The sequence below is a fragment of the Bos indicus genome, chromosome X (genome assembly GCF_029378745.1).
Source record: "Bos indicus isolate NIAB-ARS_2022 breed Sahiwal x Tharparkar chromosome X, NIAB-ARS_B.indTharparkar_mat_pri_1.0, whole genome shotgun sequence".
NCBI lineage: Eukaryota > Metazoa > Chordata > Mammalia > Artiodactyla > Bovidae > Bos > Bos indicus.
The window spans coordinates 147312147-147338713 of NC_091789.1; the positions used below are offsets into that span (position 1 = coordinate 147312147).

The following is a 26567-nucleotide window of genomic DNA, read 5'->3' on the forward strand; positions in this document are numbered from 1 at the left end:
GAGCTATCAGGGAAGCCTAAGATGTCACAGAAAACTCCAAATGAACTTTTTGGCCAACCTGATGCATTGGAATCATCCCTTTGAAGACAAACCCATTAAAAATAACTCAGCAACCACAACCACCAACTATGGTATTGCTGCTGCTGCTGCTGCTAAGTCGCTTCAGTTGTGTCCGACTCTGTGCAACCCCATAGATGGCAGCCCACCAGCCTCCCCCGTCCCTGGGATTCTCCAGGCTAGAATATCCTAAACATCTAGCTCTGAAAGAAAATTGCAGAAACCTCAGTAAAATCAAGATAAACTGGTTGGACAGACAAGTATTAGAGAAATGCAAATTCAATCTGCAATGAGGTACTAGCTGACGCCAGTCAGAACAGCCAGCATCAGAAAGTCTACAAATAGGGACTTCCCTGGTGGTCTAGTGGTTAAGACTCTGTGCTTCCAATGCAGGAGGTGTGGGTTCAATCCCCGGTTGGGAAAGTTACATCCCACGTGCCATGCAGCATGGCAAAAAAATTAGACAAACAAAAAGTCTACAAATAATAAATGCAGGAGAGGGTGTGGAGAAAGGCAACCCTCCTACACTGTTGGTGGGAATGTGAATTTGTGCAGCCACTGTGGAGAACAATATGGAAATTCCTTTAAAAATATTAAAAATAAAACTATCACATGATCCAGAAATCCCACTCCTGGGCATGGTTTTCTGGACAAACCCATCATTAGAAAAGATATATACACCTTAATATTTATAGCAGTGCTATTTAAAAAAGCAAAGATATGGAAATGAGGTAAATGTTCACCAACAGAGGAATTGGTAAAGAATACGAAAGACTAAAATAATGCCATTTCTTTTAGTAGAAAAATGGATGGAGCTAGAGATGATCAAACTTAGTGAAGTTAAGTTAGACAGAGAAAGACAAATACCATATGATATCACTTGTGAAATCTAAAAAAAAACCAGTGCAAGCGAACTTATTTGCAGAACAGAAGTAGCCTGACGGACATAGAAAACAAATGTATGGTTGGTTACCAAAGGGGAAAGTGGAGGGGGAAAGAATTAGGAGTTTGGGATTAACAGATACACACACTACTATATATGAAACAGATAATCAACAAGGACCCACTGCCCACAGCACAGGGAATTATATCCAATTATAATAAACCTAGACAGAGGATGAGATGGGTGGATGGCATCACTGACTCGATGCACGTGAGTCTGAGTGAACTGCGGGAGTTGGTGATGGACAGGGAGGCCTGGCGTGCTGGGATTCATGGGGTTGCAGAGTCGGACACGACTGAGCGACTGCAGTGACTGACTGACTGATAAGGGAAAAGAATCTGGAAAGTATTATCTATCTATATGTTACAGACAAAACTGAATCACTCTGCCATACCCCTGAAACTAACACAACATTGTGAATCAATGCTACTTCAATTTAAAAATAAATAAAAATTTAAAAGTTTAAAAAGATAAACTGTCTGAGGTTGAATACCCTCAGGCTAATCAAATGTTTTTTGATTCCCCTCTCAAGATCAAACGCTGAGGAATCCATTAGAATTCCTTCTAATCGTATGAATATTCACATATCATAGAGTTTCAATCATCTGGGTCAAAATACCACCAGCTGCAACAGACCGACTTGCCCTGGAAGTTGAGTGTCATTCCTGAACCCTGTCATTTTATAAGGAGCAGGGTATCATTCATCTCCTCCCGGCAGGTTTCGGAGAGATTCTGGGGAGTGGAGACGGACATAAGAAGGTTTCGCTGTTTCAGTAATTTTTTGAGCACAAGTCTGCTGTATTTTGGCTGAAATGTGTAGGTCTGACATCCACAGAATACCACTCTACTTCAGAATGGACTTTCTCTTATTTATAAAACAGTGTAAGGTTAACCCAGGAGGTTAACCTCAATAGTGTAAGGTTATACTTAAACTACTACTACTTAAAACTGTACGGTTATACTTAGTGTAAGGTTACGCTTATTAAGTGTAACTAAATAGTGTGAGGTTAACTCCTTCCCAGGAGGTAATAAGAGCTTCGTCTGCCATGCAGACTGGCACTCCTTGCTGAGTCACGATGTCAACTGAGTGTCACGACCAGATCATTTTTTGAGAAAATGAAAACGGAATCAGGTAGAAAGCATCAGAAGCAATCCCTCTGAGAAGTAATTCCTTTCGGGAAAGGTTTGTTTCAGCTAAACATCTGTGTGTGACCTCTTACCGGATGATGGTGTAAAGCGCACGTCTTCCAAAGTTCAAAAGCTTTTGCTGCTTTCTAGAAAAACGTAGCAAGAGGGTCACAAAGAGTTCGACGTGTGTGTTAGTTACTCAGTCATGTCCAACTCTTTGAGACTCTGTGGACTGTAGCCTGCCAGGCTCCTCTGTCCATGGGCTTCTTCAGGCAGGAATACTGGAGTGGGTGGCCATGCCCTCCTCCAGGGGAATCTTCCCCCAAAGAGTTGGACACTACTGAGCAACTAACACTTCCACTTTCTTTTTCAAGCAGCCTAACAAGAGGAGAAACCCGCAGAGGGCCTTCCCTGGAGGTCCAGTGGTTAATAACTTGCCTGAAGTTACTTAGCACACACAGACAGGAGCATTGGGAACACATCCCAGGTGGCTCAACGGTAAAGAATCCACCCACCAATGCAGGAGACCCAGGTTAGACCCCTGGGTCGGGAAGATCTCCTGGAGACGGGAATGGCGATCCACTCCAGTATTCTTGTCTGGAGAATCCCATGGAGAGAGGAGCCTGGTGGGCTACAGTCTGTGGCGTTGCAAAGAGTCGAACACAACTGAGCACACACACACACTCATTTGCACAGGATGGGGGGCACCTGGCAAAGTAACTCTGGGAGGAGGGAGCCCACAGCATTGCAATTCCCAAGCCCCGCTTAGATCAGTTCAATTCAGTTGCGTCCGACTCTTTGCGACCCCATGGACTGCAGCATGCCAGGCCTCCCTGTCCACCACCAACTCCCCGGAATTTACTCAAACTCATGTCCATGGAGTCGATGATGCCATCTGAGCATCTCATCTTCTGTCATGCCCTTCTCCTCCCGCCTTCTATCTTGCCCAGCACCAGCGTCTCTTCCTCTTGCTCCCAACACACAGCTCTGCAAAGCACGCCATCTCATTTCCACGTGCATCCTTTGGAGACATGCCCCCAAGCACAGGAGTTTGGAAACGTGGCTTGCCGAGCACCCCGGTCCCCACTCCCCCCACCTCTGCCCAGATCCCCGAGATGGCACCGTCCGCGCATCCCAGGCACCGTCGGGCCGGGAGAGGTGACCCACCGACGTAAGAAGTGGGCGGCGTCCGCCGTGAGCCTCTGCGTGAGGTTGTCGTAGGACATGGGCTGCTGCGTGATGTCACGGTTCCGCATCAGGAAGCAGTTGAGCGGCCGAAAGTAGTGCAGAAAGCCGAGCAGGAGGCCGAGTAATAGGGTGGCCAGAAGGAAGAGGAAAAGGAAAGCGCAGGGGGGCGCCCGGAAGAGCCCCAGCCACTTGAGAACGACCAGGGTCAGCAGGGCCAGGGCGATGAGCTGCATGGGCAGCAACACCAGCAGCCGGAAGGCCGCGGTGAACACACTGCCCTCGCCCAGCTTGCAGTCCCGCATGTTGGTCAGGGGCAGCCCGTGGAAGTAGTCGAAGCCGTGGCTGGTCGGGTGGTGACAGAAGTCGCCGGGGTCGTGGCAGCTGATGCCCAGGTGCCACTTGCCTAAGGGGGCAGACCACAGGGGCAGTGAGTTTAGAGCCAGTGGAAACCGCCCCCCACCCCGCCCCGCCCCGGCCCTGGTGCCCAGCTCAGCTTTGGATGCCTGTGAGCTGACACCCCGTAGGGCCTGTCTGCTCGATCATCCAGATACATCTATTCGATCCCGTTCACCTCCTTTTCCCTAAACGATCTAGGGTAGGAACTACTCATGCCACCAGGAAACAATAGGCGATTTGAGGACTGGAAAAAAAAAAAAAGCCCCAAGACCAGCACTTTGCATCCTTCATGTTGCTGAGTCGTTAAGCCGTGTCCGACTCTTTGCGACCCCGTGGACCGTAGCCCACCAGGCTCCTCTGTCCATGGGATTCTCCAGGCAAGGATACTGGAGCGGGATGTCATTTCCTTCTCCAGGGGATCTTCCCAACCCAGGGACGGAACCTGCGTGTCTTAAATCTCCTGCACTGGCAGGCGGATTATTTTACCACTGATTATTTTATCCTACACTTTATAGGCAGGAGAAAAAAACTACAGAAGAAAACAGCAGTGTTTTTCTGGGACAGGTGTTTTTTATTTTTTTTTAATATTCTCTTTTCTTTTTTTTTTGACACGTTGTTTACTCCCTAAGTCATGTCCAGCTCTTTGCAACCCCAGGGACTGTAGCCCACCAGGCTCCTCTATCCATGGGATTCTCCAGGCAAGAATACCAGAGTGGGTTGCCGTGCCTTCTTCCAGGGGATCTTCCTGACCCAGGGATCAAACCCACATCTCTTATGTCTCCTGCTCTGGCAGGCGGGTTCTTCTCAGTGAGAAGCCCGTTTTGGACACGGACCACTTTCAAAGTCTTTACTGATTACAATACTGCTTCGGTTTTAGTATTTTGGCCATGAGGTCTATAGGATCTTGGCTCCCCAACCAGGGTTTGAAGCCATACCCTCTGCATTGGAAGGAGAAATTTTAACCACGGGACAACCAGGGACATCCCACAGGTGCTTTTTTTAAAGACATTTCCTTAAAAGGAAAGTCTTAGAACCAACTTGATTTTCTCCCTTGAAAGTTAAAAGTGGAAATGAATCCTTACATAAAAATGACCCCCGAGGCATGACGAAATCGTACTCACAAGTCAATAATTACTTTAAACACCTCTAAGATGGGAGGGTCATGTTGGAGAGGTCTGACAGAATGTGGTCCACTGAAGAAGAGAATGGCAAACCACGTCAGTATTCTTGCCTTGAGAACGCCATGAACAGTATGAAAAGGCAAAATGATAGGATACTGAAAGGGGAACTCCCCGGGTCGGTAGGTGCCCAATATGCTACTGGAGATCAGTGGAGAAATAACTCCAGAAAAAATGAAGCGATGGAGCCAAAGCAAAAACAATACCCAGCTGTGGATGTGACTGGTGATAGAAGCAAGGTCTGATGCTGTAAAGAGCAATATTGCATAGGAACCTGGAATTTCAGGTCCATGAATCAAGGCAAATTGGAAGTGGTCAAACAGGAGGTGGCAAGACTGAACGACATTCTAGGAATCAGCGAACTGAAATGGACTGGAATGGGTGAATTTAACTCAGATGACCATTATATCTACTACTGCGGGCAGGAATCCCTTAGAAGAAACGGAGTAGCCATCATGGTCAACAGAAGAGTCTGAAATGCAGTACTTGGATGCAATCTCAAAAACGACAGAATGATCTCTGTTTATTTCCAAGGCAAACCATTCAATATCACGGTAATCCAAGCCTATGCCCCAACCGGTAATGCTGAAGAAGCTGAAGTTGAACGGTTCTATGAAGACCTACAAGACCTTTTAGAACTAACACCCAAAAAAGATGTTCTTTTCATTATAGGGGACTGGAATGCAAAAGTAGGAAGTCAAGAAACACCTGGAGTAACAGGCAAATTTGGCCTTGGAATACGAAATGAAGCAGCGTAAAGGCTAATAGAGTTTTGCCAAGAGAACACACTGGTCATAAGAAACACTCCCTTCCAATAACACAAGAGAAGACTCTACACATGGACATCACCAGATGGTCAACACCGAAATCAGACTGATTATATTCTTTGCAGCCAAAGATGGAGAAGCTCTATATAGTCAGCAAAAATAAGACCAGGAGCTGACCATGGTTCAGATCATGAACTCCTTATTGCCAAATTCAGACTTAAATTGAAGAAAGTAGGGAAAACCACTAGACCATTCAGGTATGACCTAAATCAAATCCCTTATGATTATACAGTGGAAGTGAGAAATAGATTTACGGGACTAGATCTGATAGACAGAGTGCCTGATGAACCATGGAATGAGGTTCGTGACAGTGTACAGGAGACAGGGATCAAGACCATCCCCATGGAAAAGAAATGCAAAAAAGCAAAATGGTTGTCTGGGGAGGCCTTCCAAATAGCTGTGAAAAGAAAAGAAATGAAAAGCAAAGGAGAAAAGGAAAGATATAAACATCTGAATGCAGAGTTCCAAAGAATAGCACGGAGAGATAAGAAAGCCTTCCTCAACGATCAATGCAAAGAAATAAGAGGAAAACAACAGAATGGGAAAGACTAGAGATCTCTTCAAGAAAATTAGAGATACCAAGGGAACATTTCATGCAAAGATGGGCTCGATAAAGGACAGAAATGGTATGGACCTAACAGAAGCAGAAGATATTAAGAAGAGATGGCAAAAATACACAGAAGAACTGTACAAAAAAGATCTTCACGACCAAGATAATCATGATGGTGTCATCAGTCACCTAAAGCCAGACATCCTGGAATGTGAAGTCCAGTGGGCCTTAGAAAGCATCACTACGAACAAAGCTAGTGGAGGTGATGGAATTCCAGTTGAGCTATTTCAAATCCTGAAAGATGATGCTGTGAAACCGCTGCACTCAATATGCCAGCAAATTTGGAGAACTCAGCAGTGGCCACAGGACTGGAAAAGGTCAGTTTTCATTCCAATCCCAAAGAAAGACAATGCCAAAGAATGCTCAAACTACCACACAATTGCACTCATCTCACACACTAGTAAAGTAATGCTCAAAATTCTCCAAGCCAGGCTTCAGCAGTACGTGACCTGTGAACTTCCAGATGTTCAAGCTGGTTTTAGAAAAGGCAGAAGAACCAGAGATCAAACTGCCAACATCTGCTGGATCATGGAAAAGGGAAGAGAGTTCCAGGAAAACATCTATTTCTGCTTTATTGACTATGCCAAAGCCTTTGACTGTGTGGATCACAATAAACTGTGGAAAATTCTGAAAGAGATGGGAATACCAGACCACCTGACCTGCCTCTTGAGAAACCTATATGCAGGTCAGGAAGCAACAGTTAGAACTGGACATGGAACAACAGACTGGTTCCAAATAGGAAAAGGAGTCTGTCAAGGCTGTATATTGTCACCCTGCTTGTTTAACTTATATGCAGAGCACATCATGAGAAACGCTGGGCTGGAAGCAGCACAAGCTGGAATCAAGATTGCCGGGAAAAATATCAATAACCTCAGATATGCAGATGACACCACCCTTATGGCAGAAAGTGCAGAGGAACTAAAAAGTCTCTTGATGAAAATGAAAGAAGAGAATGAAAAAGTTGGCTTAAAGCTCAACATTCAGAAAACGAAGATCATCGCATCTGGTCCCATCACTTCATGGGAAATAGATGGGGAAACAGTGGAAACAGTGTCAGACTTTATTTTTTGGGGCTCCAAAATCACTGCAGATGGTGACTGCAGCCATGAAATTAAAAGACGCTTACTCCTTGGAAGGAAAGTTATGACCAGCCTAGACAGCATATTGAAAAGCAAAGACATTACTTTGCCAACAAAGGTCTGTCTAGTCAAGGCTATGGTTTTTCCAGCGGTCATGTATGGATGTGAGAGTTGGACTATGAAGAAAGCTGAGTGCCGAAGAATTGATGCTTTTGAACTGTGGTGTTGGAGGAGACTCTTGAGAGTCCCTTGGACTGCAAGGAGATCCAACCAGTCCATCCTAAAGGAGATCAATCCCAGGTATTCATTGGAAGGACTGATGCTGAAGCTGAAACTCTAGTACTTTGGCCTCCGGATGTGAAGAGCTGACTCATTGGAAAAGACCCTAATGCTGGGAAGGATTGGGGGCAGGAGAAGAAGAGGATGACAGAGGATGAGATGGTTGGATGGCATCACCGACTCGATGGACATAAGTTTGAGTGAACTCCAGGAGTTGGTGATGGACAGGGAGGCCTGGCGTGCTGTGATTCATGGGGTTGCAAAGAGTCGGACACAATTGAGTGATTGAACTGAACTGAACTGAAACATTTCTTATAAAATGTGAAGTGCATTAGTGAATTAGTGAGCGCCTCACACAAGAGAAAAACTGATGGTGGCTTTATGACCAGATGTGGGAAGGAAGAGAAGGGTCGTTTTGCTCCCATGAGATTTTCCATGAGTCTTCTGATGACCTACGTAGACCCAAGCTCATCAAGGGAAAGGGGAGAAGGATTCATTTCCTATCAAGGGAATAAAATCAATGGGCATGTCAAATGAGAAACATTCAGATGCCATTTTATTACTGCCATGTGAGATGAAAATCTTTATCAATAGTATGGTGTGTGTGTGTGTGTGCGTGTGTGTGTGGTGGTGTTTGCTGTGTGTGTGCACAACTATGCATTTTTCTGTTATCTACCATATATTTCAACTTTCTGCCTCTGCGTCTCATCCATCCAACATCCACTCATTCAGCATCCACCATTCATTCATGTATCCAATCACTCACCCACTGACCCACTCACCCCTTCATCCAGCCAGTCAGTATCCACTAGTCATCCACCCACCCATCTATGGATTCATTGTTCATCCATCCATCCGATATCCATCATCCACCTACCATCCATCCATCATCCATCCACCTACCATCCATCCATCCAGCATCCACCATCCATCTATCATCCACCCACCATCCATTATCCATCCATCCACCCACCATCCATCCATCCATCTATCCAATATCCACCATCCATCCATAATCCATCTACCATCCATCCATCCGTCCATCAATCTATCCAGTATCCATCATCCATCCACCCACCATCCATCCATCCATCTATCCAATATCCACCATCCATGCATAATCCATCTACCATCCATCCATCCATCCATCAATCTATCCAGTATCCACCATCTGTCTACCATCCATCCATCATCCATCTACCTTCTCCCATCCAGCATCCATTCATCCACCATCCATCCATCAGCAACTACCATTCATCCAGTAGCCATCATCCATGTACCATCCATCCACCATCCACCCACCCACCATCCATCTATCCAGTATCCACCATCCATCTACCATCCACCCATCATCCATTATCCATCCATCCATCCACTATCCATTCATCAGCATCCACCATTCATCCATTTATCTAGTATCCATCATCCACCTAGAATCCATCCATTATGTATCCATCCACCATCCACCCAGCATCCATCCATCTCTCCAGTATCCACCATCTACCTACCATCCATCCACCATTCACCCATCCATCCAGTAGCCACCATCCACCCACCATCCATCCATCCAGTACCACCCATCCAGTATTCGCCAGTCACCTCCCATCCATCCATCGTCCATCCACCTCTCCATCCATCCAGTATCCACCACCCACCTGCCATCCATCTATCCACCATCCATCTACCATCTACCCAGCATCCATCCATCCATCCAGCATCCACAGTTCATCCATCAGCCATTCACCCATCATCCATCTCATCTACTGAGCTACCTCTCCCTGTCTCTATCACCTGACTCAACTATCTTTCCATCTATCCATTTGTCCATCTGTCAGTCCATCTGTGTGTCTATCATTATCTACCTATCACCCATCCATCCATCCATCGACACACATACACACAGATACATAAATAAGGAGACCATCCACACATTCAAACACTGCATACAGATGCCTGCTGTTTTGATTTAGAGTTGGAATTGTTTCTTCCCTTTCTACAGCTGTGCAAGTTCTATCAGCCATGTCACCCTGAAGATGGCTGCGGTCACGCCCTCCCCACTCTCCCAACCACCCCGCCCAGATCCTCAGTCCCATACCTATCAGAGCTGTGGAATAGCCTTGATCCTTCAGAAGCTTGGCGAACGTAATCTCACTGGGGGGCAGTCCTCCAGAAGAGGCCGAGAAGAGGAAAACTCCCACTTGGGACTGAGATGCCATTCCTGAGCAATGTGAAATCCACCATGAAGACAGGGAGGACCATTATGGCTGGGAGGAGGACGAGGAGCGTGGTGCTGGAGCCAGCGGTGAGGGGGGAGGGCATTACCTGAGCGGACAGGGTACCGGCCGGTCATGAAGGCCGCCCTGCTGGGCGTGCAGAGGGGTGATGCTGCCAGGTGCTGCGTGAGCTTCACACCCCCTCTGGCCAGGCGGTCGATATTGGGAGTCCTGGAACAGAGACTCGTGGGTCATTCATCATGATCTTAAGAAAGCTTCTTTGGGGGCTTTGCACAGTGAGTCGTTCTCAGTAACCCAGGGAAATAGAGCCATGTGTCTTGGTGGGAAGGGGACGACAGAGGATGAGATGGTTGGATGGCATCACCGACTGGATAGACATCAGTTTGAGCCAATTCTGGGATACGGTGATGGACAGGGAAGCCTGGCATGCTGCTGTTCGTGGGGTCACAGAGAGTCGGACATGGCTGAGTGACTGAACCACAAGACGTGGAGGGAAGGAGTGAAGGAAAGGGAGCAGACACAGCACCATGGCTCTGAGTAAGGACAAAACCACACTGAGGGCTCCACGATCAAGGTCAGCCCTCTCTGGGGGACCTCACTTGCCCAGGGCTCTGAGCTTCTGGTTTAGGAGGGAGAAGACGAGTCCTGAGAATGGGCTGCTGGGACCAGGGGGATGGAGATGTTTCAAGGTCTCTCTCCTTCTCACCTGTCCCTGCCAGTCGCCTCCGTATGCCCCCAAACGGGAAAGCTCTGGGGGCAGCCTGACTCTCCTCTTCCCAACCACAGCCAAAGAGAGGCTCTGAAGGAGTTGTCATCAGGCTCTGCCTGGTGGCTCAGACGGGAAAGAATCTGCCTGCAAGGCGGGAGACCTGGGTTCGATCCCTGGGTCGGGAAGATCCCCTGGAGAAAAAGGACATGGCAACCCACTCCAGTCTTCTTGGCTGGAGAATCCCATGGACAGAGGATCCTGGCGGGCTACAGTCCAGGGGGTCACAAACAGCTGGACACGACCGAGCGACTCACACTTTCACTTTTCCAGGGACAAGGGGGTGACGGGACCCCCAGGAGCAACGAAGCAAGGGCTCCAGGTGCATCTACCAGGGAACTACCCGGGGTTCACAGAGTCCAGGGCAAAGCTGGAAACAGGTCAGGCCGTGAGTTACTCACACCCTCTGTGGACTCCAGGGTTTTCCCGCTGAAGCGATGCTCATGGAGGGTTTCACTGCGAGGATGGCGCTCTGTGCAGGACAAGCCATTCTGTGGCCTTTTCTCCAGGAAGGTCGTGGCCCCGTCACCTCGGAAAATCACGCGACTTCCCCGGCATGGGGAGGGGGAGTTCTCACAGGTCTGGGGCCACTCTGAGTGGTTATCTCATATCCTTTTAAAGAAGCCCTGGTCCCTGCCACTCTGCCCATCTTTTAGACTTCGGTCCTGACCATACATGGGACCCCCTGCGGCCTTCCCGTCCTGTGGGAGGAGCCTGCTCCACCTCTGGATGTCTTTCTATCCCCCATCTCAGCAGCTTCCATCACAGCATAAAAGCACGATGTGATTAACTGCACTCCCTTCCTGGCCTGTGAGATGGGACATGTTATCTGGTTCACAGTGGCCCCACCGTCCGTGGTTCAGTGCCCAGAGGCCAATCAGGTAACAGTGAAAGTGAAAGTCGCTCAGTCGTATCCAACTCTGTGACCTCCATAGACTGTACAGTCCATGCGATTGTCCAGGCCAGAATCCTGGAGTGGGCAGCCATTCCCTTCTCCAGGGGATCTTCCCAACCCAGGGATGGAATCCAGGTCTCCCGCATTGCAGGCGGATTCTTTACCAGCTGAGCACCCAGGGAAATCCAGCAATACTGGAGTGGATAGCCTATCCCTTCTCCAGCGGATCTTCCCGACCCAGGAGTCGAACCGGGGTCTCCTGCATTGCAGGCGGATTCTTTCCCAGCTGAGTTATCAGGGCAGCCCATGGAATAGCGCATACCTCAGTGGGCAAGATGGTTGTACTGCCCTGTGGTCTCAAACTCCTCTCCCGTTTATTACCTTACTTTATCCATTTAATTGTCAACATTTCCACTTGGCTTTGGCCTTATGTTACAAGATGCTGAGAATACTGAAATTGTATGTGTGATTAGTGCCTACATTGGCTACTGAGAAATCTATTTGGGGGTGTGATATTATAAAATGAAGCATGTCGTTCAGAAAGAGCTGGGTTGGGGAGAGGGATAAATTAGGAATTTGGGATTAGCAGACATACACTCTAAAACAGATAAATAACAAGGAGGTCCTGTATAGTATCGGGAACTATATTCAATATCTTGTAACAAACAATAATGGAAAAGAATTAGAAAACAGAATATACACATGTATACAGAAGATATGTATGTGTGTGTCTATATGAGCTTCTCAGGTTGTGCTAGTGCTAAAGAACCTGCCTGCAACACAGGACACGTGAAGAGATAAGGGTTCAGTTCCTGGGTCAAGAAGATCCCCTGGAGGAGGAAATGGCAACCCACTCCAGTAATCTTGCCTGGGAAATCCCATGGACAGAGGAGCCTGGCGGGTTACAGTCCATGGGGTCGTAAAGACTCTGACATGGTTGAAGCCAGTTAGCACACAGCACACGAATGTGTGTATATATACATGCTAAAACAATATTGTAGATCAACTGTACTTCAATGAAAAGAAAAAGAATTGGATGCTAATATGGGGATCAAGATAGATTTAGGGTAGTACTATGAATTTATTGTTATAAATTCTTACTGTATAGCCCTTTTCTTCCTTTTGATAATTAGCAGACAGTGAACTTTAAAGACTTGATTGCAATTTTTTAAATTAAGACTCCTTAGTGTAATCAGTGCCTATTACATTAATAAATTTTAGGAATATCACGTCTGGTAGCATATCTAATATGAACTGTTGTTGTTCAGTCGTTAAGTTGTGTCCGACTCTTCCGGACGGTAAGAGAATTCCCTACAAGGGTGAAGAAGATGAAGCTCCTGCTTTTCGTGACCTCAGAACACCGTGGTTCATGTGGCTCGAGGGCAGTCTTGGTTTTCAGTGTCTACACAGAGCCACACATGGCGTGCAGCTGGAGGGGAGCATGGGCTTTGCACGTCTCCCGGTGGCCTGTGTTCCACGAACGCCCGCAGCCTGTCACAGGGCGGCCAGCCTGTGGAGGGGTCCCTGTGTTGACCCATCACCGCACCTGAGCGTCTTGTTGCCATAGCAACCGGGGTCCCCGATGCCAAGGTCGTCAGCCATCAGCAGGACGAAGTTGGGCTTTGATGCCGCCCAGCTCTGGGCCTCGCAGAGGAACAGCAACAGAAGCAGAAGGGTCATCATGTCCCTGCAAAGAGCGAGGGCAAGAGAGTCGTGAAGGATGCTGGCGGGAGGGACCGTTCTCCTTGTCTGGGATCCTCCCTTCTCCCCCTCCCCTTAGGAGAAAGGGTACTGTCCACCCACCCGCCCCGGATGGGACGGGATCCAAATCAACTCAGACGACACGTGCGTGCTAAGTCGCTTCAGTCGTATCCGACTCTCTGCAACCCCATGGACTGCAGCCCACCAGCCTCCTCTGTCCGTGGGATTCCCCAGGGAAGAATACTGGAGCGGGTTGCCATGCCCTCCTCCAGGGGATTTTCTCCGACACACGGACTGAACCCCAGTTTCTTGCGTCTCCTGCTTTGGAGCCACCTGAGAAGCCTGAGACATAACGTAGAAAGAACCACATCCTCTCTGCCCTGTGTTTGTTTCTACAACAAACAAACATTTCTTTCTCCCTGCACAGCGCTGATCTCTCCTTTCTACTTCAAACCAAAACACAGGCTCTGTCTGGAAAAATGAAAACACAGTCATCTCTTCTTCAAAAATGAAAACAATCATCTCTTTAAGGCAGGCTCTGTCGTCAGCTAAACGTTCTCTACTCTGCCCTGGAAAAACTACAGAAAAACAGGCATTTCAGGATAATCCAGTTGTCGATGTCAACCCCTTTCTAAAATTAGCCGTGACTGTCACCTGTGCGGGCAGCAGCTTTTAAAAGGGAAACCTGTAGACATGGGAGTGTCGCAAACCTTTCCAAGCTCAAGGAAGACAAGGTTCATTGCTCCAGCACTGGGTGCTAAGTTCAGTTCAGTTCATTCCAGTTGCTCAGTCGTGTCCGTGTCTTTGTGACCCCATGAACCGCAGCACACCAGGCCTCCCTGTCCATCACCAATTCCTGGAGTCCACCCAAACCCATGTCCATCACGTCGGTGATGCCATGCAACCATCTCATCCTCTGTCCTCCCCTTCTCCTCCTGCCTTCAACCTTTCCCAGCATTAGGGTCTTTTCCAATCAGTCAGTTCTTTGCATCAGGTGGCCAAAGGATTGGAGTTTCAGCTTCAACATCAGACCTTCCAATGAACACCCAGGACTGATCTCCTTTAGGATGGACTGGTTGGATGTCTTTGCAGTCCAAGGGACTCTCAAGAGTCTTCTCCAACACCACAGTTCAAAAGCATCCATTCTTTGGCGCTCAGCTTTCTCTATAGTCCAACTCTCATATCCATACATCACCACTGGAAAAACCATAGCCTTGACTAGATGGACCTTTGTTGGCAGAGTAATGTCTCTGCTTTTTAATATGATGCCTAGGTTGGTCATAACTTTCCTTCCAAGGAGTAAGTGTCTTTTAATTTCATGGCTGCAGTCACCATCTGCAGTGATTTTGGAGCCCAGAAAAATAAAGTCAGCTACTGTTTCCACGGTTTCCCCATCTATTTTCCAGGAAGTGATGGGACCAGATGCCATGATCTTCGTTTTCTGAATGTTGAGCTTTAACATTCGGAGCTAAGGGTTCTAAGAGGTTGCAGCAAGCACAGCAGAGGGGTGAGTTCATCACACCCCACAGCAAAAGACCCCACATGCCACGGCTAAGACCCTGGCACCGTCAAATAAACACATAAATATAAAAACTTTAAAGGAACTGTGTCTCTAACTTCTGTATACATATTTCATAAAATATACAAATGAGAGCTTGGAAGCAATTCTGTAAGCCTGCCTGCCTCACTTTGAGCATCTCTCACTCTATCTTTATGACTCGGTCACCTTAAAAATGACGAATGTTCTACCTAGATGCCCATCGAGAGATGAATGGATAAAGAAGTTGTGGTACATATACGTGGCGGAATACTACTCAGCCGTGAAAAGGGACGCATTTGAGTCAGTTCTCATGAGGTGGATGAACCTAGAGCTGGTTAGACAGAGTAAAGTGAGTCAGAGAGAGAAAGACAAACACCATATATTAAGGCATATATAAGGAACGTAGAAGATGGTGCTGATGAACCTATTTGCAGGACAGCAGTGGAGATGCGGACCCAGAGAACAGACTTGTAGACACACTGAAGAGCAAGCAGAGGGTTGGAGGAACAGAGAGAACAGTGCTGACACATAGACATTATCACACGTAAAACAGACAGCCAGTGGGAATTTGCCGTGTGATGCAGGGAGCTCTCTGACAACCTAGAGGGGTGGCATGGGCTGGGAGGTTCAAAGGGGAGGGGACGTGTGCATCCCTATGGCTGATTCATGCGGATGTATTGTAGAAACCAACACAATATTGCAAAGCGATTATCCTCCAATTAAAACTAAATTAATAAAAAAAAGAATGTCTGAAATTTTACCTTAGTAGTCACTTACAATCCCACTGCACGAAAATTATTATCATAATGACCAGAACTTACTTTTCACCCACAAACATGGAGTAGAACAGGTGTTCCTAAAGACGTTTCAAACTCTTAAAGGACTTAGTTGATAAAAGTACTTAAAATGAAATACAAGGGCTCTAAAATATTAAGAGTATATAGCACATTCATTTCTGAAAAAACGGCAAACGCTCCTCCCTGAAAAAATTATTTTTCTGAACAAACTTCGTTTGGCAAAAAAGAAAAACAAAAATTTTTGAGAATGTTGCTATTTCTAAAACAGAATTATTCTGCAGCAGAGAGACAAAAGAACATTTTCATAACTAGCGGTATAATTACATTGAATCTGTTCATTATAAGAAAATTAACACTGCTCTGACTTAATGGAAAACTTTACCACGGCAACCAACAAGTTTCGGATCTATTTGCCAGGTGCAGAAAAGGTTTCCTGGAAACAAAGAAAAACCTACATCGCAAACCATATTTTGTTTAGAAGTGATGCTGTTTTGTTCAATTTGAGCCATGTATCATCAATGATATTTCCTCAAGTGTCATCTACATAGATGAACTCTTTTAAAGTCAATAAGAAATACTGTCTGACATTAGAGCAGGAAAAATCCCATCTGAATACGTGCTCTTCTTAAAAGCTGTGGTTTTTCCAGTAGTCATGCATGGATGTGAGAGTTGGACCATAAAGGAGGCTGAGCGCCAAAGAATTGATGCTTTTGAGCTGTGGTGTTGGAGAAGACTCTTGAGAGCCTCTTGGACTGCAAGGAGATCCAACCAGTCCATCCTAAGGGTAATTGGTCCTGAATATTCACTGGAAGGACTGATGCTGAAACTGAAGCTCCAACACTTTAGCCACCCGATGTGAAGAGCTGACTCATCGGAGAAGACCCTGATGCTGGGAAAGATTGAGGGCGGGAGGAGAAGGCGACGACGGAGGATGAGATGGTTGGATGACATCACCAACTCAATGGACCTGAGTTTGAGCAAGCTCCAGGAGTTGGTGACGGACAGAGAAGCTTGGTGTGCTGCGGTCCATGGGGTCGCAAAGAGTCGGACACGACTGAGCAATCGAACAACAACAAATTGGTGGAATCTTAATTAAAAAAAAAAGATACAAATGGGCTTATTCGCTTAGATTTCTAACATTCAGTATGAAGGAATGGGCCAACATTTATAAGCTAGTTGGAGAGAACGAAAATGCATGAGGAGAAAACAACAGAATATGAAGCATAAGCTTTGTAGCAGAAGAGAAAGGGAGGGATTTGGAAAAGGCTTGACATTTTTTTTTTCTTTTTTAAGATTTTTTTAAAAATTTGGACCACTTTTAAAGTCATGTGGGATAAATGCTCCCTGACCAGGAATCAAATCTGCACCCCTTGCAGTGGAAGGTGAAGTCTTAACCACTGGATCACCAGGAGAAGGCCGGTGATATTCTTCTTTCCATCCTGATATTATCATCTGTGCTGTAAATACCAGAAGGCCTCTGGGAACAACCTAAAGGCTTCACCACGAGGGTGAGAGCTGTGCTGCACAGGCCACGTTTGAGAAGAGAAAGAGGAACATCATTTGACCTATTAGCATTGGGGCTTCTCAGGCGGCTCATCGGTAAAGAACCCACCTGCCAATGCAGGAGACATGGGAGACCTGGATTCGATCCCTGGGTCTGGAAGATCCCCTGGAGAGGGCATGGCAACCCACTCCAGGATTCTTGCCTGGAGAATCCCACGGATGGAGAAGCCCTGGCGGGCTACAGTCCATGGGGCTGCCAAGAGTCAGACATGACTGAGCACGCCCAGGATCGGGGCCAAGCTTAATGGCTGTAACAACCAGAGTAGGGTCACGAGCCAAAGACGGCTCCAAACAAGTAGGATGTATGCTAAGTGCAGGGCCAGCTGCCACTCTCAACCCCACACTCCAGCAAAGCCAGCGAACCCCTCCACACTGGAGCCATTTCAAACAAATGATCCTGAGCCCGGCCATCCGTCCAGGCAGGATGGGGGTGCCCCCCTCCCCAGCCCTCACACAATCACTGATGTTCTTTTCGAGATTATAAGCAAGTGCAGAGAACACTTACTATAAGCAGATATAAGCAAGTGCAGGGAACACTTACTATAAGCAGATATAAGCAAGTGCAGAGAACACTTACTATAAGCAGAAGGCAAAGGCCTTTTTAAAAAAAAGACTTTGGTAGTTAAGATAGTGGTGCAGCTGAGAGGCACGGCCTAACCACAGTCAGGATATTCTCCCAGGTATAAAATCCAGCCAGAGAAAGTTGTTGTCATTTACTTGCTCAGTCGTGTCCAGCTCTATGCGACCCCGTGGACTGTAGCCCGCCAGGCTCTTCTGTCCATGGGATTCTCCAGGCAAGAATCCTGGAGTGGGTTGCTATTTCCTCCTCCATGGGATCTTCCCGACCCAGGCATCAAACTCACATCTCATCCACTGCAGGCAGGTTCTTTACCACTGAGGCCTCGGGAAAGCCCAGCCAAACTTAACTAGGTTGAACCTGTCCAAAGTGATGGAACAACCACATCCTTGATTGTAAGTCTGCACAGAATCCTCCTTGCGGCGTGTGGGAACTGTGAGCTGGCCTGACATCCACAACTACACACCTGGATCCTCCAGCAAACAAGCCTGTGTGTTCGGGTGTCTGCACAGCCATCCCTGGCTCAGAAAGTAAAGAATCTGCCTGCAATGTGGGAGATCTGGGTTCACTCCCTGGGTGGGGAAGATCCCCTGGAGGAGGAAATGGCAACCCACTCCAGTATTCTTGCCTAAAGAATCCCATGGACAGAGGAGCCTGGTGGGCTACGGTCCAAGGGGCTGCAAAGAGTCAGACACGACTGCAGTGACTTAGCAGGCACTCAGTCTTCTCCAGTCCTCTGCTTGTCACTGCTAACTGAGTTTGCTCATGTCATGGAAATGTTTGAGGACCCCACCAAGAGAAACCGCACATGTCTGCAGAGGTGATTTGAGAGCAGGGTGGTAGCTGTTATTTTTCGGAATAAAAACACAACTCCTGAATAATGCAGAAAAATCAATCAGCAACTCTTAAAAATGTGCTTCCTTTTCGTGAGGGAACAGGTGTCATTTTTAATAAAAATGTTAAGCTATGAAAATGGATTACAGGAAAAGAAAATGAATTCGCTTGCCAAAGCCACGCGGATGAATTATCCTCTCTGATAACTCAATACGTCTGCGTCGTAGATCAGATAATAAGTACATTCACAACATTTTTCAGCCTAACTCTGGTTAGTTCTTCAACTTAGAATTGATATTCTACTCAACAGAGGGACATCCTTGCCTTTTCTTTAGTGCTCCTGGATTCTACCCGTCTGTATTTACTTGCAGTGGAAAATAAAAGCTTGAATAGCTGATAAATGGGACAAGATGCTTTAATAACCGTATTAGGGTAAAACATTTGCAATAGCCGTTTTTTATTAAAATGATAGACGAGGACTTCCTTGGTGCTCCAGCAGTTAAGAATCTGCCTTCCAGGGGCTTCCTGGGTGGCTAGGTGGTAAGGAATCTGACTGCCCAGGCAGGGGACACGGGCTCAATCCTTGGTCTGGGAGGATCCCACTTGGCTCGGGGCAACTAAGCCCGTGTGCCCCAGCTACTGTAGCCAACACGCCCTAGAGCCGATGCTCGGCCCCAAGAGACGCCACGACAGCGAGAAGCCCGATCAACACAAGGAAGAGTGGACCCCGCTCACCAGAGCTAGAGAAAGCCCACACACAGCAGTGACAACTCAGTGCGGCCAAATCCAAAATCAGTCCAGTTCAGCCGCTCAGTCGTGTCTGACTCTTTGGGACCCCATGGACTGCAGCACGCCAGGCCTCCCTGTCCATCACCAGCTCCCAGAGCTTGCTCAAACTCATGTCCATTGAGCCGGTGATGGCATCCAACCATCTCATCCTCCGTCGTCCCCTTCTCCTCCCACCTTCAATCTTTCCCAGCATCTGGGTCTTTTCCAGTGAGTCAGCTCTTCGAATCAGGTAGCCAAAGTATTGGAGTTTCAGCTTCAGCATCAGTCTTTCCAGTGAACACCCAGGACTGATTTCCTTTAGGATGGACTGGTTGGATCTCCTTGCAGTCCAAGGTCTCCCGAGTTGCAGTCAGATTCTTTACCATCTGAGCTGCCAGGGCGCTCACCAAGAATGCTGTAGTGGGTTGCCATTTCCTTCTCCAGCTTTCTTTATAGTTCAACTCTCGCATCCATACATGACTACTGGAAGAACAATAGCTTTGACTAGACGGACCTTTGTTGGCCTTCTCCAACACCACAGTCCCAAAGCATCAATTCTTCCCCACCCAGGGATCGAAGCAGGGATAAAGCTAGTGACTCCTTGCCGGGGTCCAGCCCCAGTGGATCCAGGGAAAGGCAAGTTAGAGAGCCCTTTCTCCCCTGTGATCAATCATCTGAGTCATTTGGCCTCTTGGATCTATTTCCTTTGAGATGCCCTCACCCCATCTTCCCACCATTCTGCTGAATTGTCTAACATAGGATGTGTTCCCACAGTTTCTGTTTTGTTCTCCAAATGTATGTTTTGTGAAACATCCTTGATTTTGTAGCTGACTGGTTGTTTGATGGTTGGTTGGTTGATTATTATTTTTTTTTTTTTAGTCTTTTTATTCCAGTTCTTTCTGCTGCAGATGCCCTTCAAAGGCATTCTGGTTCTTAGCTCTCCTCTTCCAGGGCATCTTTCCCCCCAGTCACTGGGTCTTAGCTGAAATATGCAGGATCATTACTTGCATCATGTGGGCTCTAGTTCCCAGACCAGGGATTGAACCAGGGTCCCCTGCATTGGGAGCAGAGTCTTAGCCATTGAACCACCAGGGAAGTTCCCGGTTACAAGTCTTGCTTCTAACTTTACATTTGCTGTTAGGCTATGACACCCGTTGGCTTATGTGACATTGCTGATGGCCCATCTTTTAAAAAATTTTTATTTATTTTGAAATTAAAAGACGCTTGCTCCTTGGAAGGAAAGCTATGATCCACCTAGACAGCATCTTAAAAAGCAGAAACATTACTTTGGGTTGGGAAGATCCCCTGGAGAAGGGCATGACCACCCATTCCAGTATTCTGGCCTGGAGAATTCCATAGACTGTATAGTCCATGGGGTCGCAAAGAGTCAGACACGACTTAGCGACTTTCACTTTCCCCACTGTTCTTGCCTGGAGAATCCCACGGACAGAGGAGCATGGTGGGCTACAGTCCCTGGGGTCGCAGAGAGTCGGACACGACTGAGCGACTAAACAACAGCAGGAAACACGACATAGGTTCAGAAGTCGAGGGCACGTATCTCCATATGGAACAGACTACTGCAGGTCCAAAATGGTAAATGAGAACAGACCTTTCACGGAATCTTTGGACCCTTAATGTCAACTATACATCCCAAGCACATGGTGAATGGTGGGGACAATGGTAAACATATATATACTCAGTCGTGTCCAACTCAGAGACCTCGTGGACTGTAGCTCGCCCAGCTCCTCCGTCCATGGGATTCTCCAGGCAAGAATACTCGAGTGGGTTGCCATTTCCTTCTCCAGGGGACCTTCCCACCCAGGGATTGAGTCCACATCTCCTGAGTCCCCTGTGTTGCAGGCTGATTCTTTGCCCACTGAACCATCGGGGAAGCCAAAACGATAAATCAGTTCACTCAGTTCAGTCGCTCAGTCGTGTCCGACTCTTTGTGACTCCATGGACTGCAGCACACCAGGCCTCCCTGTCCATCACCAACTCCCGGAGTCTACCCAAACTCTACGTCCATCGAGTCAGTGCTGCCATCCAACCGTCTCATCCTCGTGATAGATAAGTATCTGCTATTCTAGACCAATGTGAAGTCAGAGGTATTAAACCCAAAGAGGGATCTTTAAAAAGAAGCTATTCCATAAATGGTAAACTGGGGGGCAAATTTGAAAGACAAAAGAAAGTCCAGCCTCTCCACATTTTATTTTATTTACAGTGCTATGTTAGTTTCTCTCTACAATGAAGTGAATCAGCCACATGTATACATATGTCCGTTCCCTCTTGCCCCTCTCCCATCCTCCCATCCAGCCCTCGAGGTCATCAGAGAGCAGCCCGGTGCTATACAGAGGCTTCCCACTAGCTGTCTATTTTACACACGGTCATGTATATATGTCAGTGTTACTCTTTCAATTCATCCCACCCTCTCCACCCGCTGTGTCCACGAGTCCATTCGACGTCTGCATCTCTATTCTTTTCCTGCAAATAGGTTCAGCTGTAGCACTGTTTTCGACTCTACACATGCGTGTTAATATAAAAATGTTTGCTTTTCTCCTTCTTAGTTCTGAGGTCTATGCTATTTTTAAAATATTTATTTTAATTGGAGACTAATTACAATATTGTAGTGGGTTTTGCCATACATTGACATGAAGCAAAACCCACAAGTAACTCATGAAACGGCATCTACTCGTGATTATAAATGTACGTTAGCTTATGCATTTGATCAACCCCCCCCCCCGAATATCAGACTTTAGCGATAAATAAACTTGAAAGATGACTAGAAGCAATGGGCTCTCCATTAATCTGATATGAAATATTACACAGTTAAATTCACTCAGCAAAAGCCGTCATGCTCTGGAAACAAACTAGCAGGAAAAAAAAAAAAAATCAAAGAACTAGAGACTTATGTATAGTTAATAAAAATTTCAAATTCTAAGAAACAACACATGTTTTAAGTTATGAAAGCGGGGGATTAGGAAAACATAAAATGAATTCATAAATTTCCATTATGCTTTCAAATCCAGAGGGGATTTTAATAAAAATAGAGAAACAAAGCACTGTAGCGAAAAGCAATATAGAGATGCTATTAAAGTTGATACATAGTAATACAATGGTATAGGTTAAAATAGTATTATACCAACTGCTCATTGGCAATAGATTATATAATTCTAAAACCTGAACACTGCACTCCTAAAATTATAAAAATCTAACTACAGACATTTTATTGCTACCAAGGCCTTCCAACCTTTTACAGAGAAAAGGAAAGAATTACAGGCTGTTGTATACATTATTTTCTGATTTCAAATAGGACATTTTAAACCTGAAATGGTATCGTAGACTATCTTACCATACAATTCACCTCTAAAATGCAGATTTTAACATGCGCTTCATATGGGGAAAAAATAATAATAAGCAGAACCCCCGACATGCAGTATAAATATTGGAACTGCAAGAGATGCACCTCAGTGACTGTCAGTGAAAAAACTAATGAAATAGATGCAGTGGAAATGGCACAAAATTCCAGTTACTTAGTTTAAAATTGTGCTTCATTCTTTACAGAAAAAAAAAAAAAAAGCACTTGCTTGTGCCAGGTGGCTCTGTTCCTCTCCAGAATCCCAGGTAGCCGAGTGGGAGGTAATGTTTAACAGGTATGGAGTTGCATCATATCTGGCCAACAGGAAGGTTGAGAAATCCCAGATCAGAGGTAAAGATCATTGCTTATAGTGTGTAGGTTAGAGGCCAAATCAATCACGAAGGAAACTTTTTTTTTTTTTTTTTAAACAATCCTCTTAAGAAATCTGTATGCAGGTCAGGAAGCAACAGTTAGAACTGGACATGGAACAACAGACTGGTTCCAAATCGGAAAAGGAGTACCTCAAGGCTGTATATTGTCACCCTGCTTATTTAACTTCTATGCAGAGTACATCATGAGAAACGCTGGGCTGGAAGAAGCACAAGCTGGAATCAAGATTGCCGGGAGAAATATCAATAACCTGAGATATGCAGATAACACCACCCTTATGGCAGAAAGTGAAGAGGAACTAAAAAGCCTCTCAATGAAAGTGAAAGTGGAGAGTGAAAAAGTTGGCCTAAAGCTCAACATTCAGAAAACTAAGATCATGGCATCCAGTCCCATCACTTCATGGGAAATAGATGGGGAAACAGTGGAACAGTGTCAGACTTTATTTTTGGGGGCTCCAAAATCACTGCAGATGGTGATTGCAGCCATGAAATTAAAAGACGCTTACTCCTTGGAAGGAAAGTTATGTCCAACCTAGATAGCATATTCAAAAGCAGAGACATTACTTTGCTAACAAAGGTCCGTCTAGTCAAGGCTATGGTTTTTCCTGTGGTCATGTATGGATGTGAGAGTTGGACTGTGAAGAAGGCTGAGTGCCGAAGAATTGATGCTTTTGAACTGTGGTGTTGGAGAAGACTCTTGAGAGTCCCCTGGACTGCAAGAAGATCCAACCAGTCCATTCTGAAGGAGATCAGCCCTGGCTGTTCTTTGGAAGGAATGATGCTAAAGCTGAAACTCCAGTACTTTGGCCACCTCATGGGAAGAGTTGACTCACTGGAAAAGATTCTGATGCTGGGAGGGATTGGGGGCAGGAAGAGAAGGGGACGACAGAGGATGAGATGGCTGGATGGCATCACTGACTTGATGGATGTGAGTCTGAGTGAACTCCGGGAGTTGGTGATGGACAGGGAGGCCTGGCGTGCTGTGATTCATAGGGTCGCAAAGAGTCAGACACGACTGAGCGACTGAACTGAACTGAACTGAACCTTCTTAGTTAATTAAAACCCAAAGAATATCATTTAATGGCAGGATTGATATAGTGGAGAAGGAAATGGCAACACAATCCAGTATTCTTGACTGGAAAAGTGTCATGGACGGATAAGCCTGGTAGGCTATAATCCATGGGGTCACAAAGAGTTGGACACACCTGAGCGATTTCACTGTCTCTCACTTAATACAGCAGAGAAACCTTTTTTCCCCCCTCATCTATGTATTAAAGAAACAAAAAAAAAACTTTATTTCTTTGACTGCACCAGATCTCCATCGCAGCATGCGTTATCTTTAGGTGTGGCAGGTAGGGTCTTAGTTCCTTGACCGGGGATTGAACCCAAGACCCCTGCATTGGAAGCACAGAGTCTTAGTCACCAGACCACCAGGGAAGTCCCAGGGTAAGATCTTGAAGCTGGGACTCAGGGCAAGGGTCTCAACAATAATTCAACACTTACTTACTAAACGTCTATAAGGCACCCTGCATTGCTGGAACACCGTGAGTGAGAGTTGTATGTTTCCTATGCTTATGGTGGTGGTTTAGTCGCTCACTTGTGTCTGACTCTTTTGCGACTCCATAGACTATACAGTCTATGGGATTCTCCAGGCCAGAATACTGGAGTGAGTGGCAAGTTTCCTTCTCCAGGGGATCTTCCCAACCCAGGGATCAAACCCAGGTCTCCCCTATTGCAGGCGGATTCTTTATCAGCCGAGCCACCAGGGAAGCCCTCCTCTGCTTATAGAGCTTGCAAAATGAAAGCAAAAGTGTCAGTCACTCAGTCATGTCCGACTCTTTCTGACCCCATGGACTGTAGCCCGCCAGGCTCCTCTGTCCATGGGATTCTCCAGGCAAGAATACTGGAGTGAGTAGCCGTTCCCTTCTCCAGGGGATCCTCCCAACCCAGGGATCAAACCTGGGTCTCGCACTTTTTGAGTAGATGCTTTACCATCTGAGCCACCAAGGAAGCCCCATATAGAGCTTGCAAAGCATTTGCAAAAAACACACAGGATTTAAGTCAACGCTGGACAATGACTACATCGACGTTGATATGAAACTGTCAATGGGACCAGCATGCATGCACTGTGGTGTGGGCATTACTGGCCCGAGGCCCGGGGCAAGGAGAAGCTGGCTGGTGCTCACAGGAGGATGCTAACATGGCTGGTAGGGGGGATTTCGTAAGATAAGAAGAAAGCAAGGGTGACCCACATGCTAGAAGGGCCTGACGGGGAACTCCAACTGGAGCTCTGTGACAGCCTGCATGGGTGGGGTAAGTGTGGGCGGTTGGAGGGAGGTTCAAAGAGGGAGCGACCCCATGGACTATACAGTCCATGGAATTCTCCAGGCCAGAATACTGGAGTGGGTAGCCTTTCCCTTCTCCAGGGGATCTGCCCAACCCAGGGATCGAACCCAAGTCTCCAGCATTGCAGGCAGATTCTTTACCAGCTGAACTACAAGGGAAGCCCAAGAATACTGGAGTGGGTAGCCTATCCCTTCTCCAGGGGATCTTCCCGACCCAGGAATCGAACCAGGGTCTCCTGCCTTGCAAGTGGATTCTTTATGAACTGAGCCACAAGGGAAGCCCAAGAATACTGGAGTGGGTAGCCTGTCTCTTCTCCAGGGAATCTTCCTGACCCTGGAATTGAACCGGGGTCTCATGCACGGCAGGCAGCTTCTTTACCAACTGAGCTATCAGGGAAGTCATGACATATGTACATTTATGGGTAATTCATGTTGATGTATGGCAGAAGTCAAACCAATACTGCAAAGCAATTATTCATCAATTCAAATAAACATTAAAAAAATATATGGGGGGTGGGGGAATGGGCCTGAGGAACACGGAGGGTGCTGGGAGCCGGATCATAGAGACTGTTCCAGCCATGGTTCTGGAATTCCACCTGCCTTCCGAGGGAAAGGCATTTGGAGAGCTCTAACAGGGCCAGTTAAGGACAGGGAGACCTGGCGTGCTGCAGTCCACAGGGTCGCAAAGAGTCGGACACAACTGAGAGACCGAATAACAAACAGGGCCTGGGTAGGATCAGAGCTGGGTCCGGAGAAAGTTCCCCTGCCAGGGTGCTGGGGAAGGTAGCAATGGATGTAGACAGGTCACTGGAGGCCACACTCGTGAGATGAAGCCGGCTCAGCCCCGGGCGTGACCGGTCCAGATGGAGAGACAAGTGACAGCCAAGAAGGTGACCCAGGGGCTGTGGGAGTTTTTCTTTTTTTACATTAGAGTGTTGTTGCTGTTGTTGTTCAGTCATCAAGTCGTGTCCGACTCTTTGCGACCCCATGGACTGCAGCATGCAAGGCCTCCCTGTCCATCACCAACTCCTGAGAGCTTGCTCAAACTCATATGTCTATCGAGTCGGTGATGCCATCCAACCATCTCATCCTCTGTCGTCCCCTTCCGGAGTGATGCT

The 26567-nt window shown here is 46.8% G+C and overlaps 1 protein-coding gene across 4 annotated transcripts in view; it reads right to left on the reverse strand.

Moving 5' to 3' along the window:
* Positions 1-26567, reverse strand: part of STS (steroid sulfatase) — a 165416-nt gene that overhangs the window by 75905 nt on the left and 62944 nt on the right. For all 4 annotated transcript variants that reach the window (XM_019955981.2, XM_019955980.2, XM_019955979.2 and 1 more), the window contains 4 exons: positions 13127-13267; positions 10008-10129; positions 9781-9903; positions 3296-3719 (listed from right to left, as the gene is read on the reverse strand). In XM_019955981.2, the coding sequence (XP_019811540.2) occupies positions 3296-3719; positions 9781-9903; positions 10008-10129; positions 13127-13267 (810 nt within the window). The remainder of the gene's footprint in view (positions 1-3295; positions 3720-9780; positions 9904-10007; positions 10130-13126; positions 13268-26567) is intronic.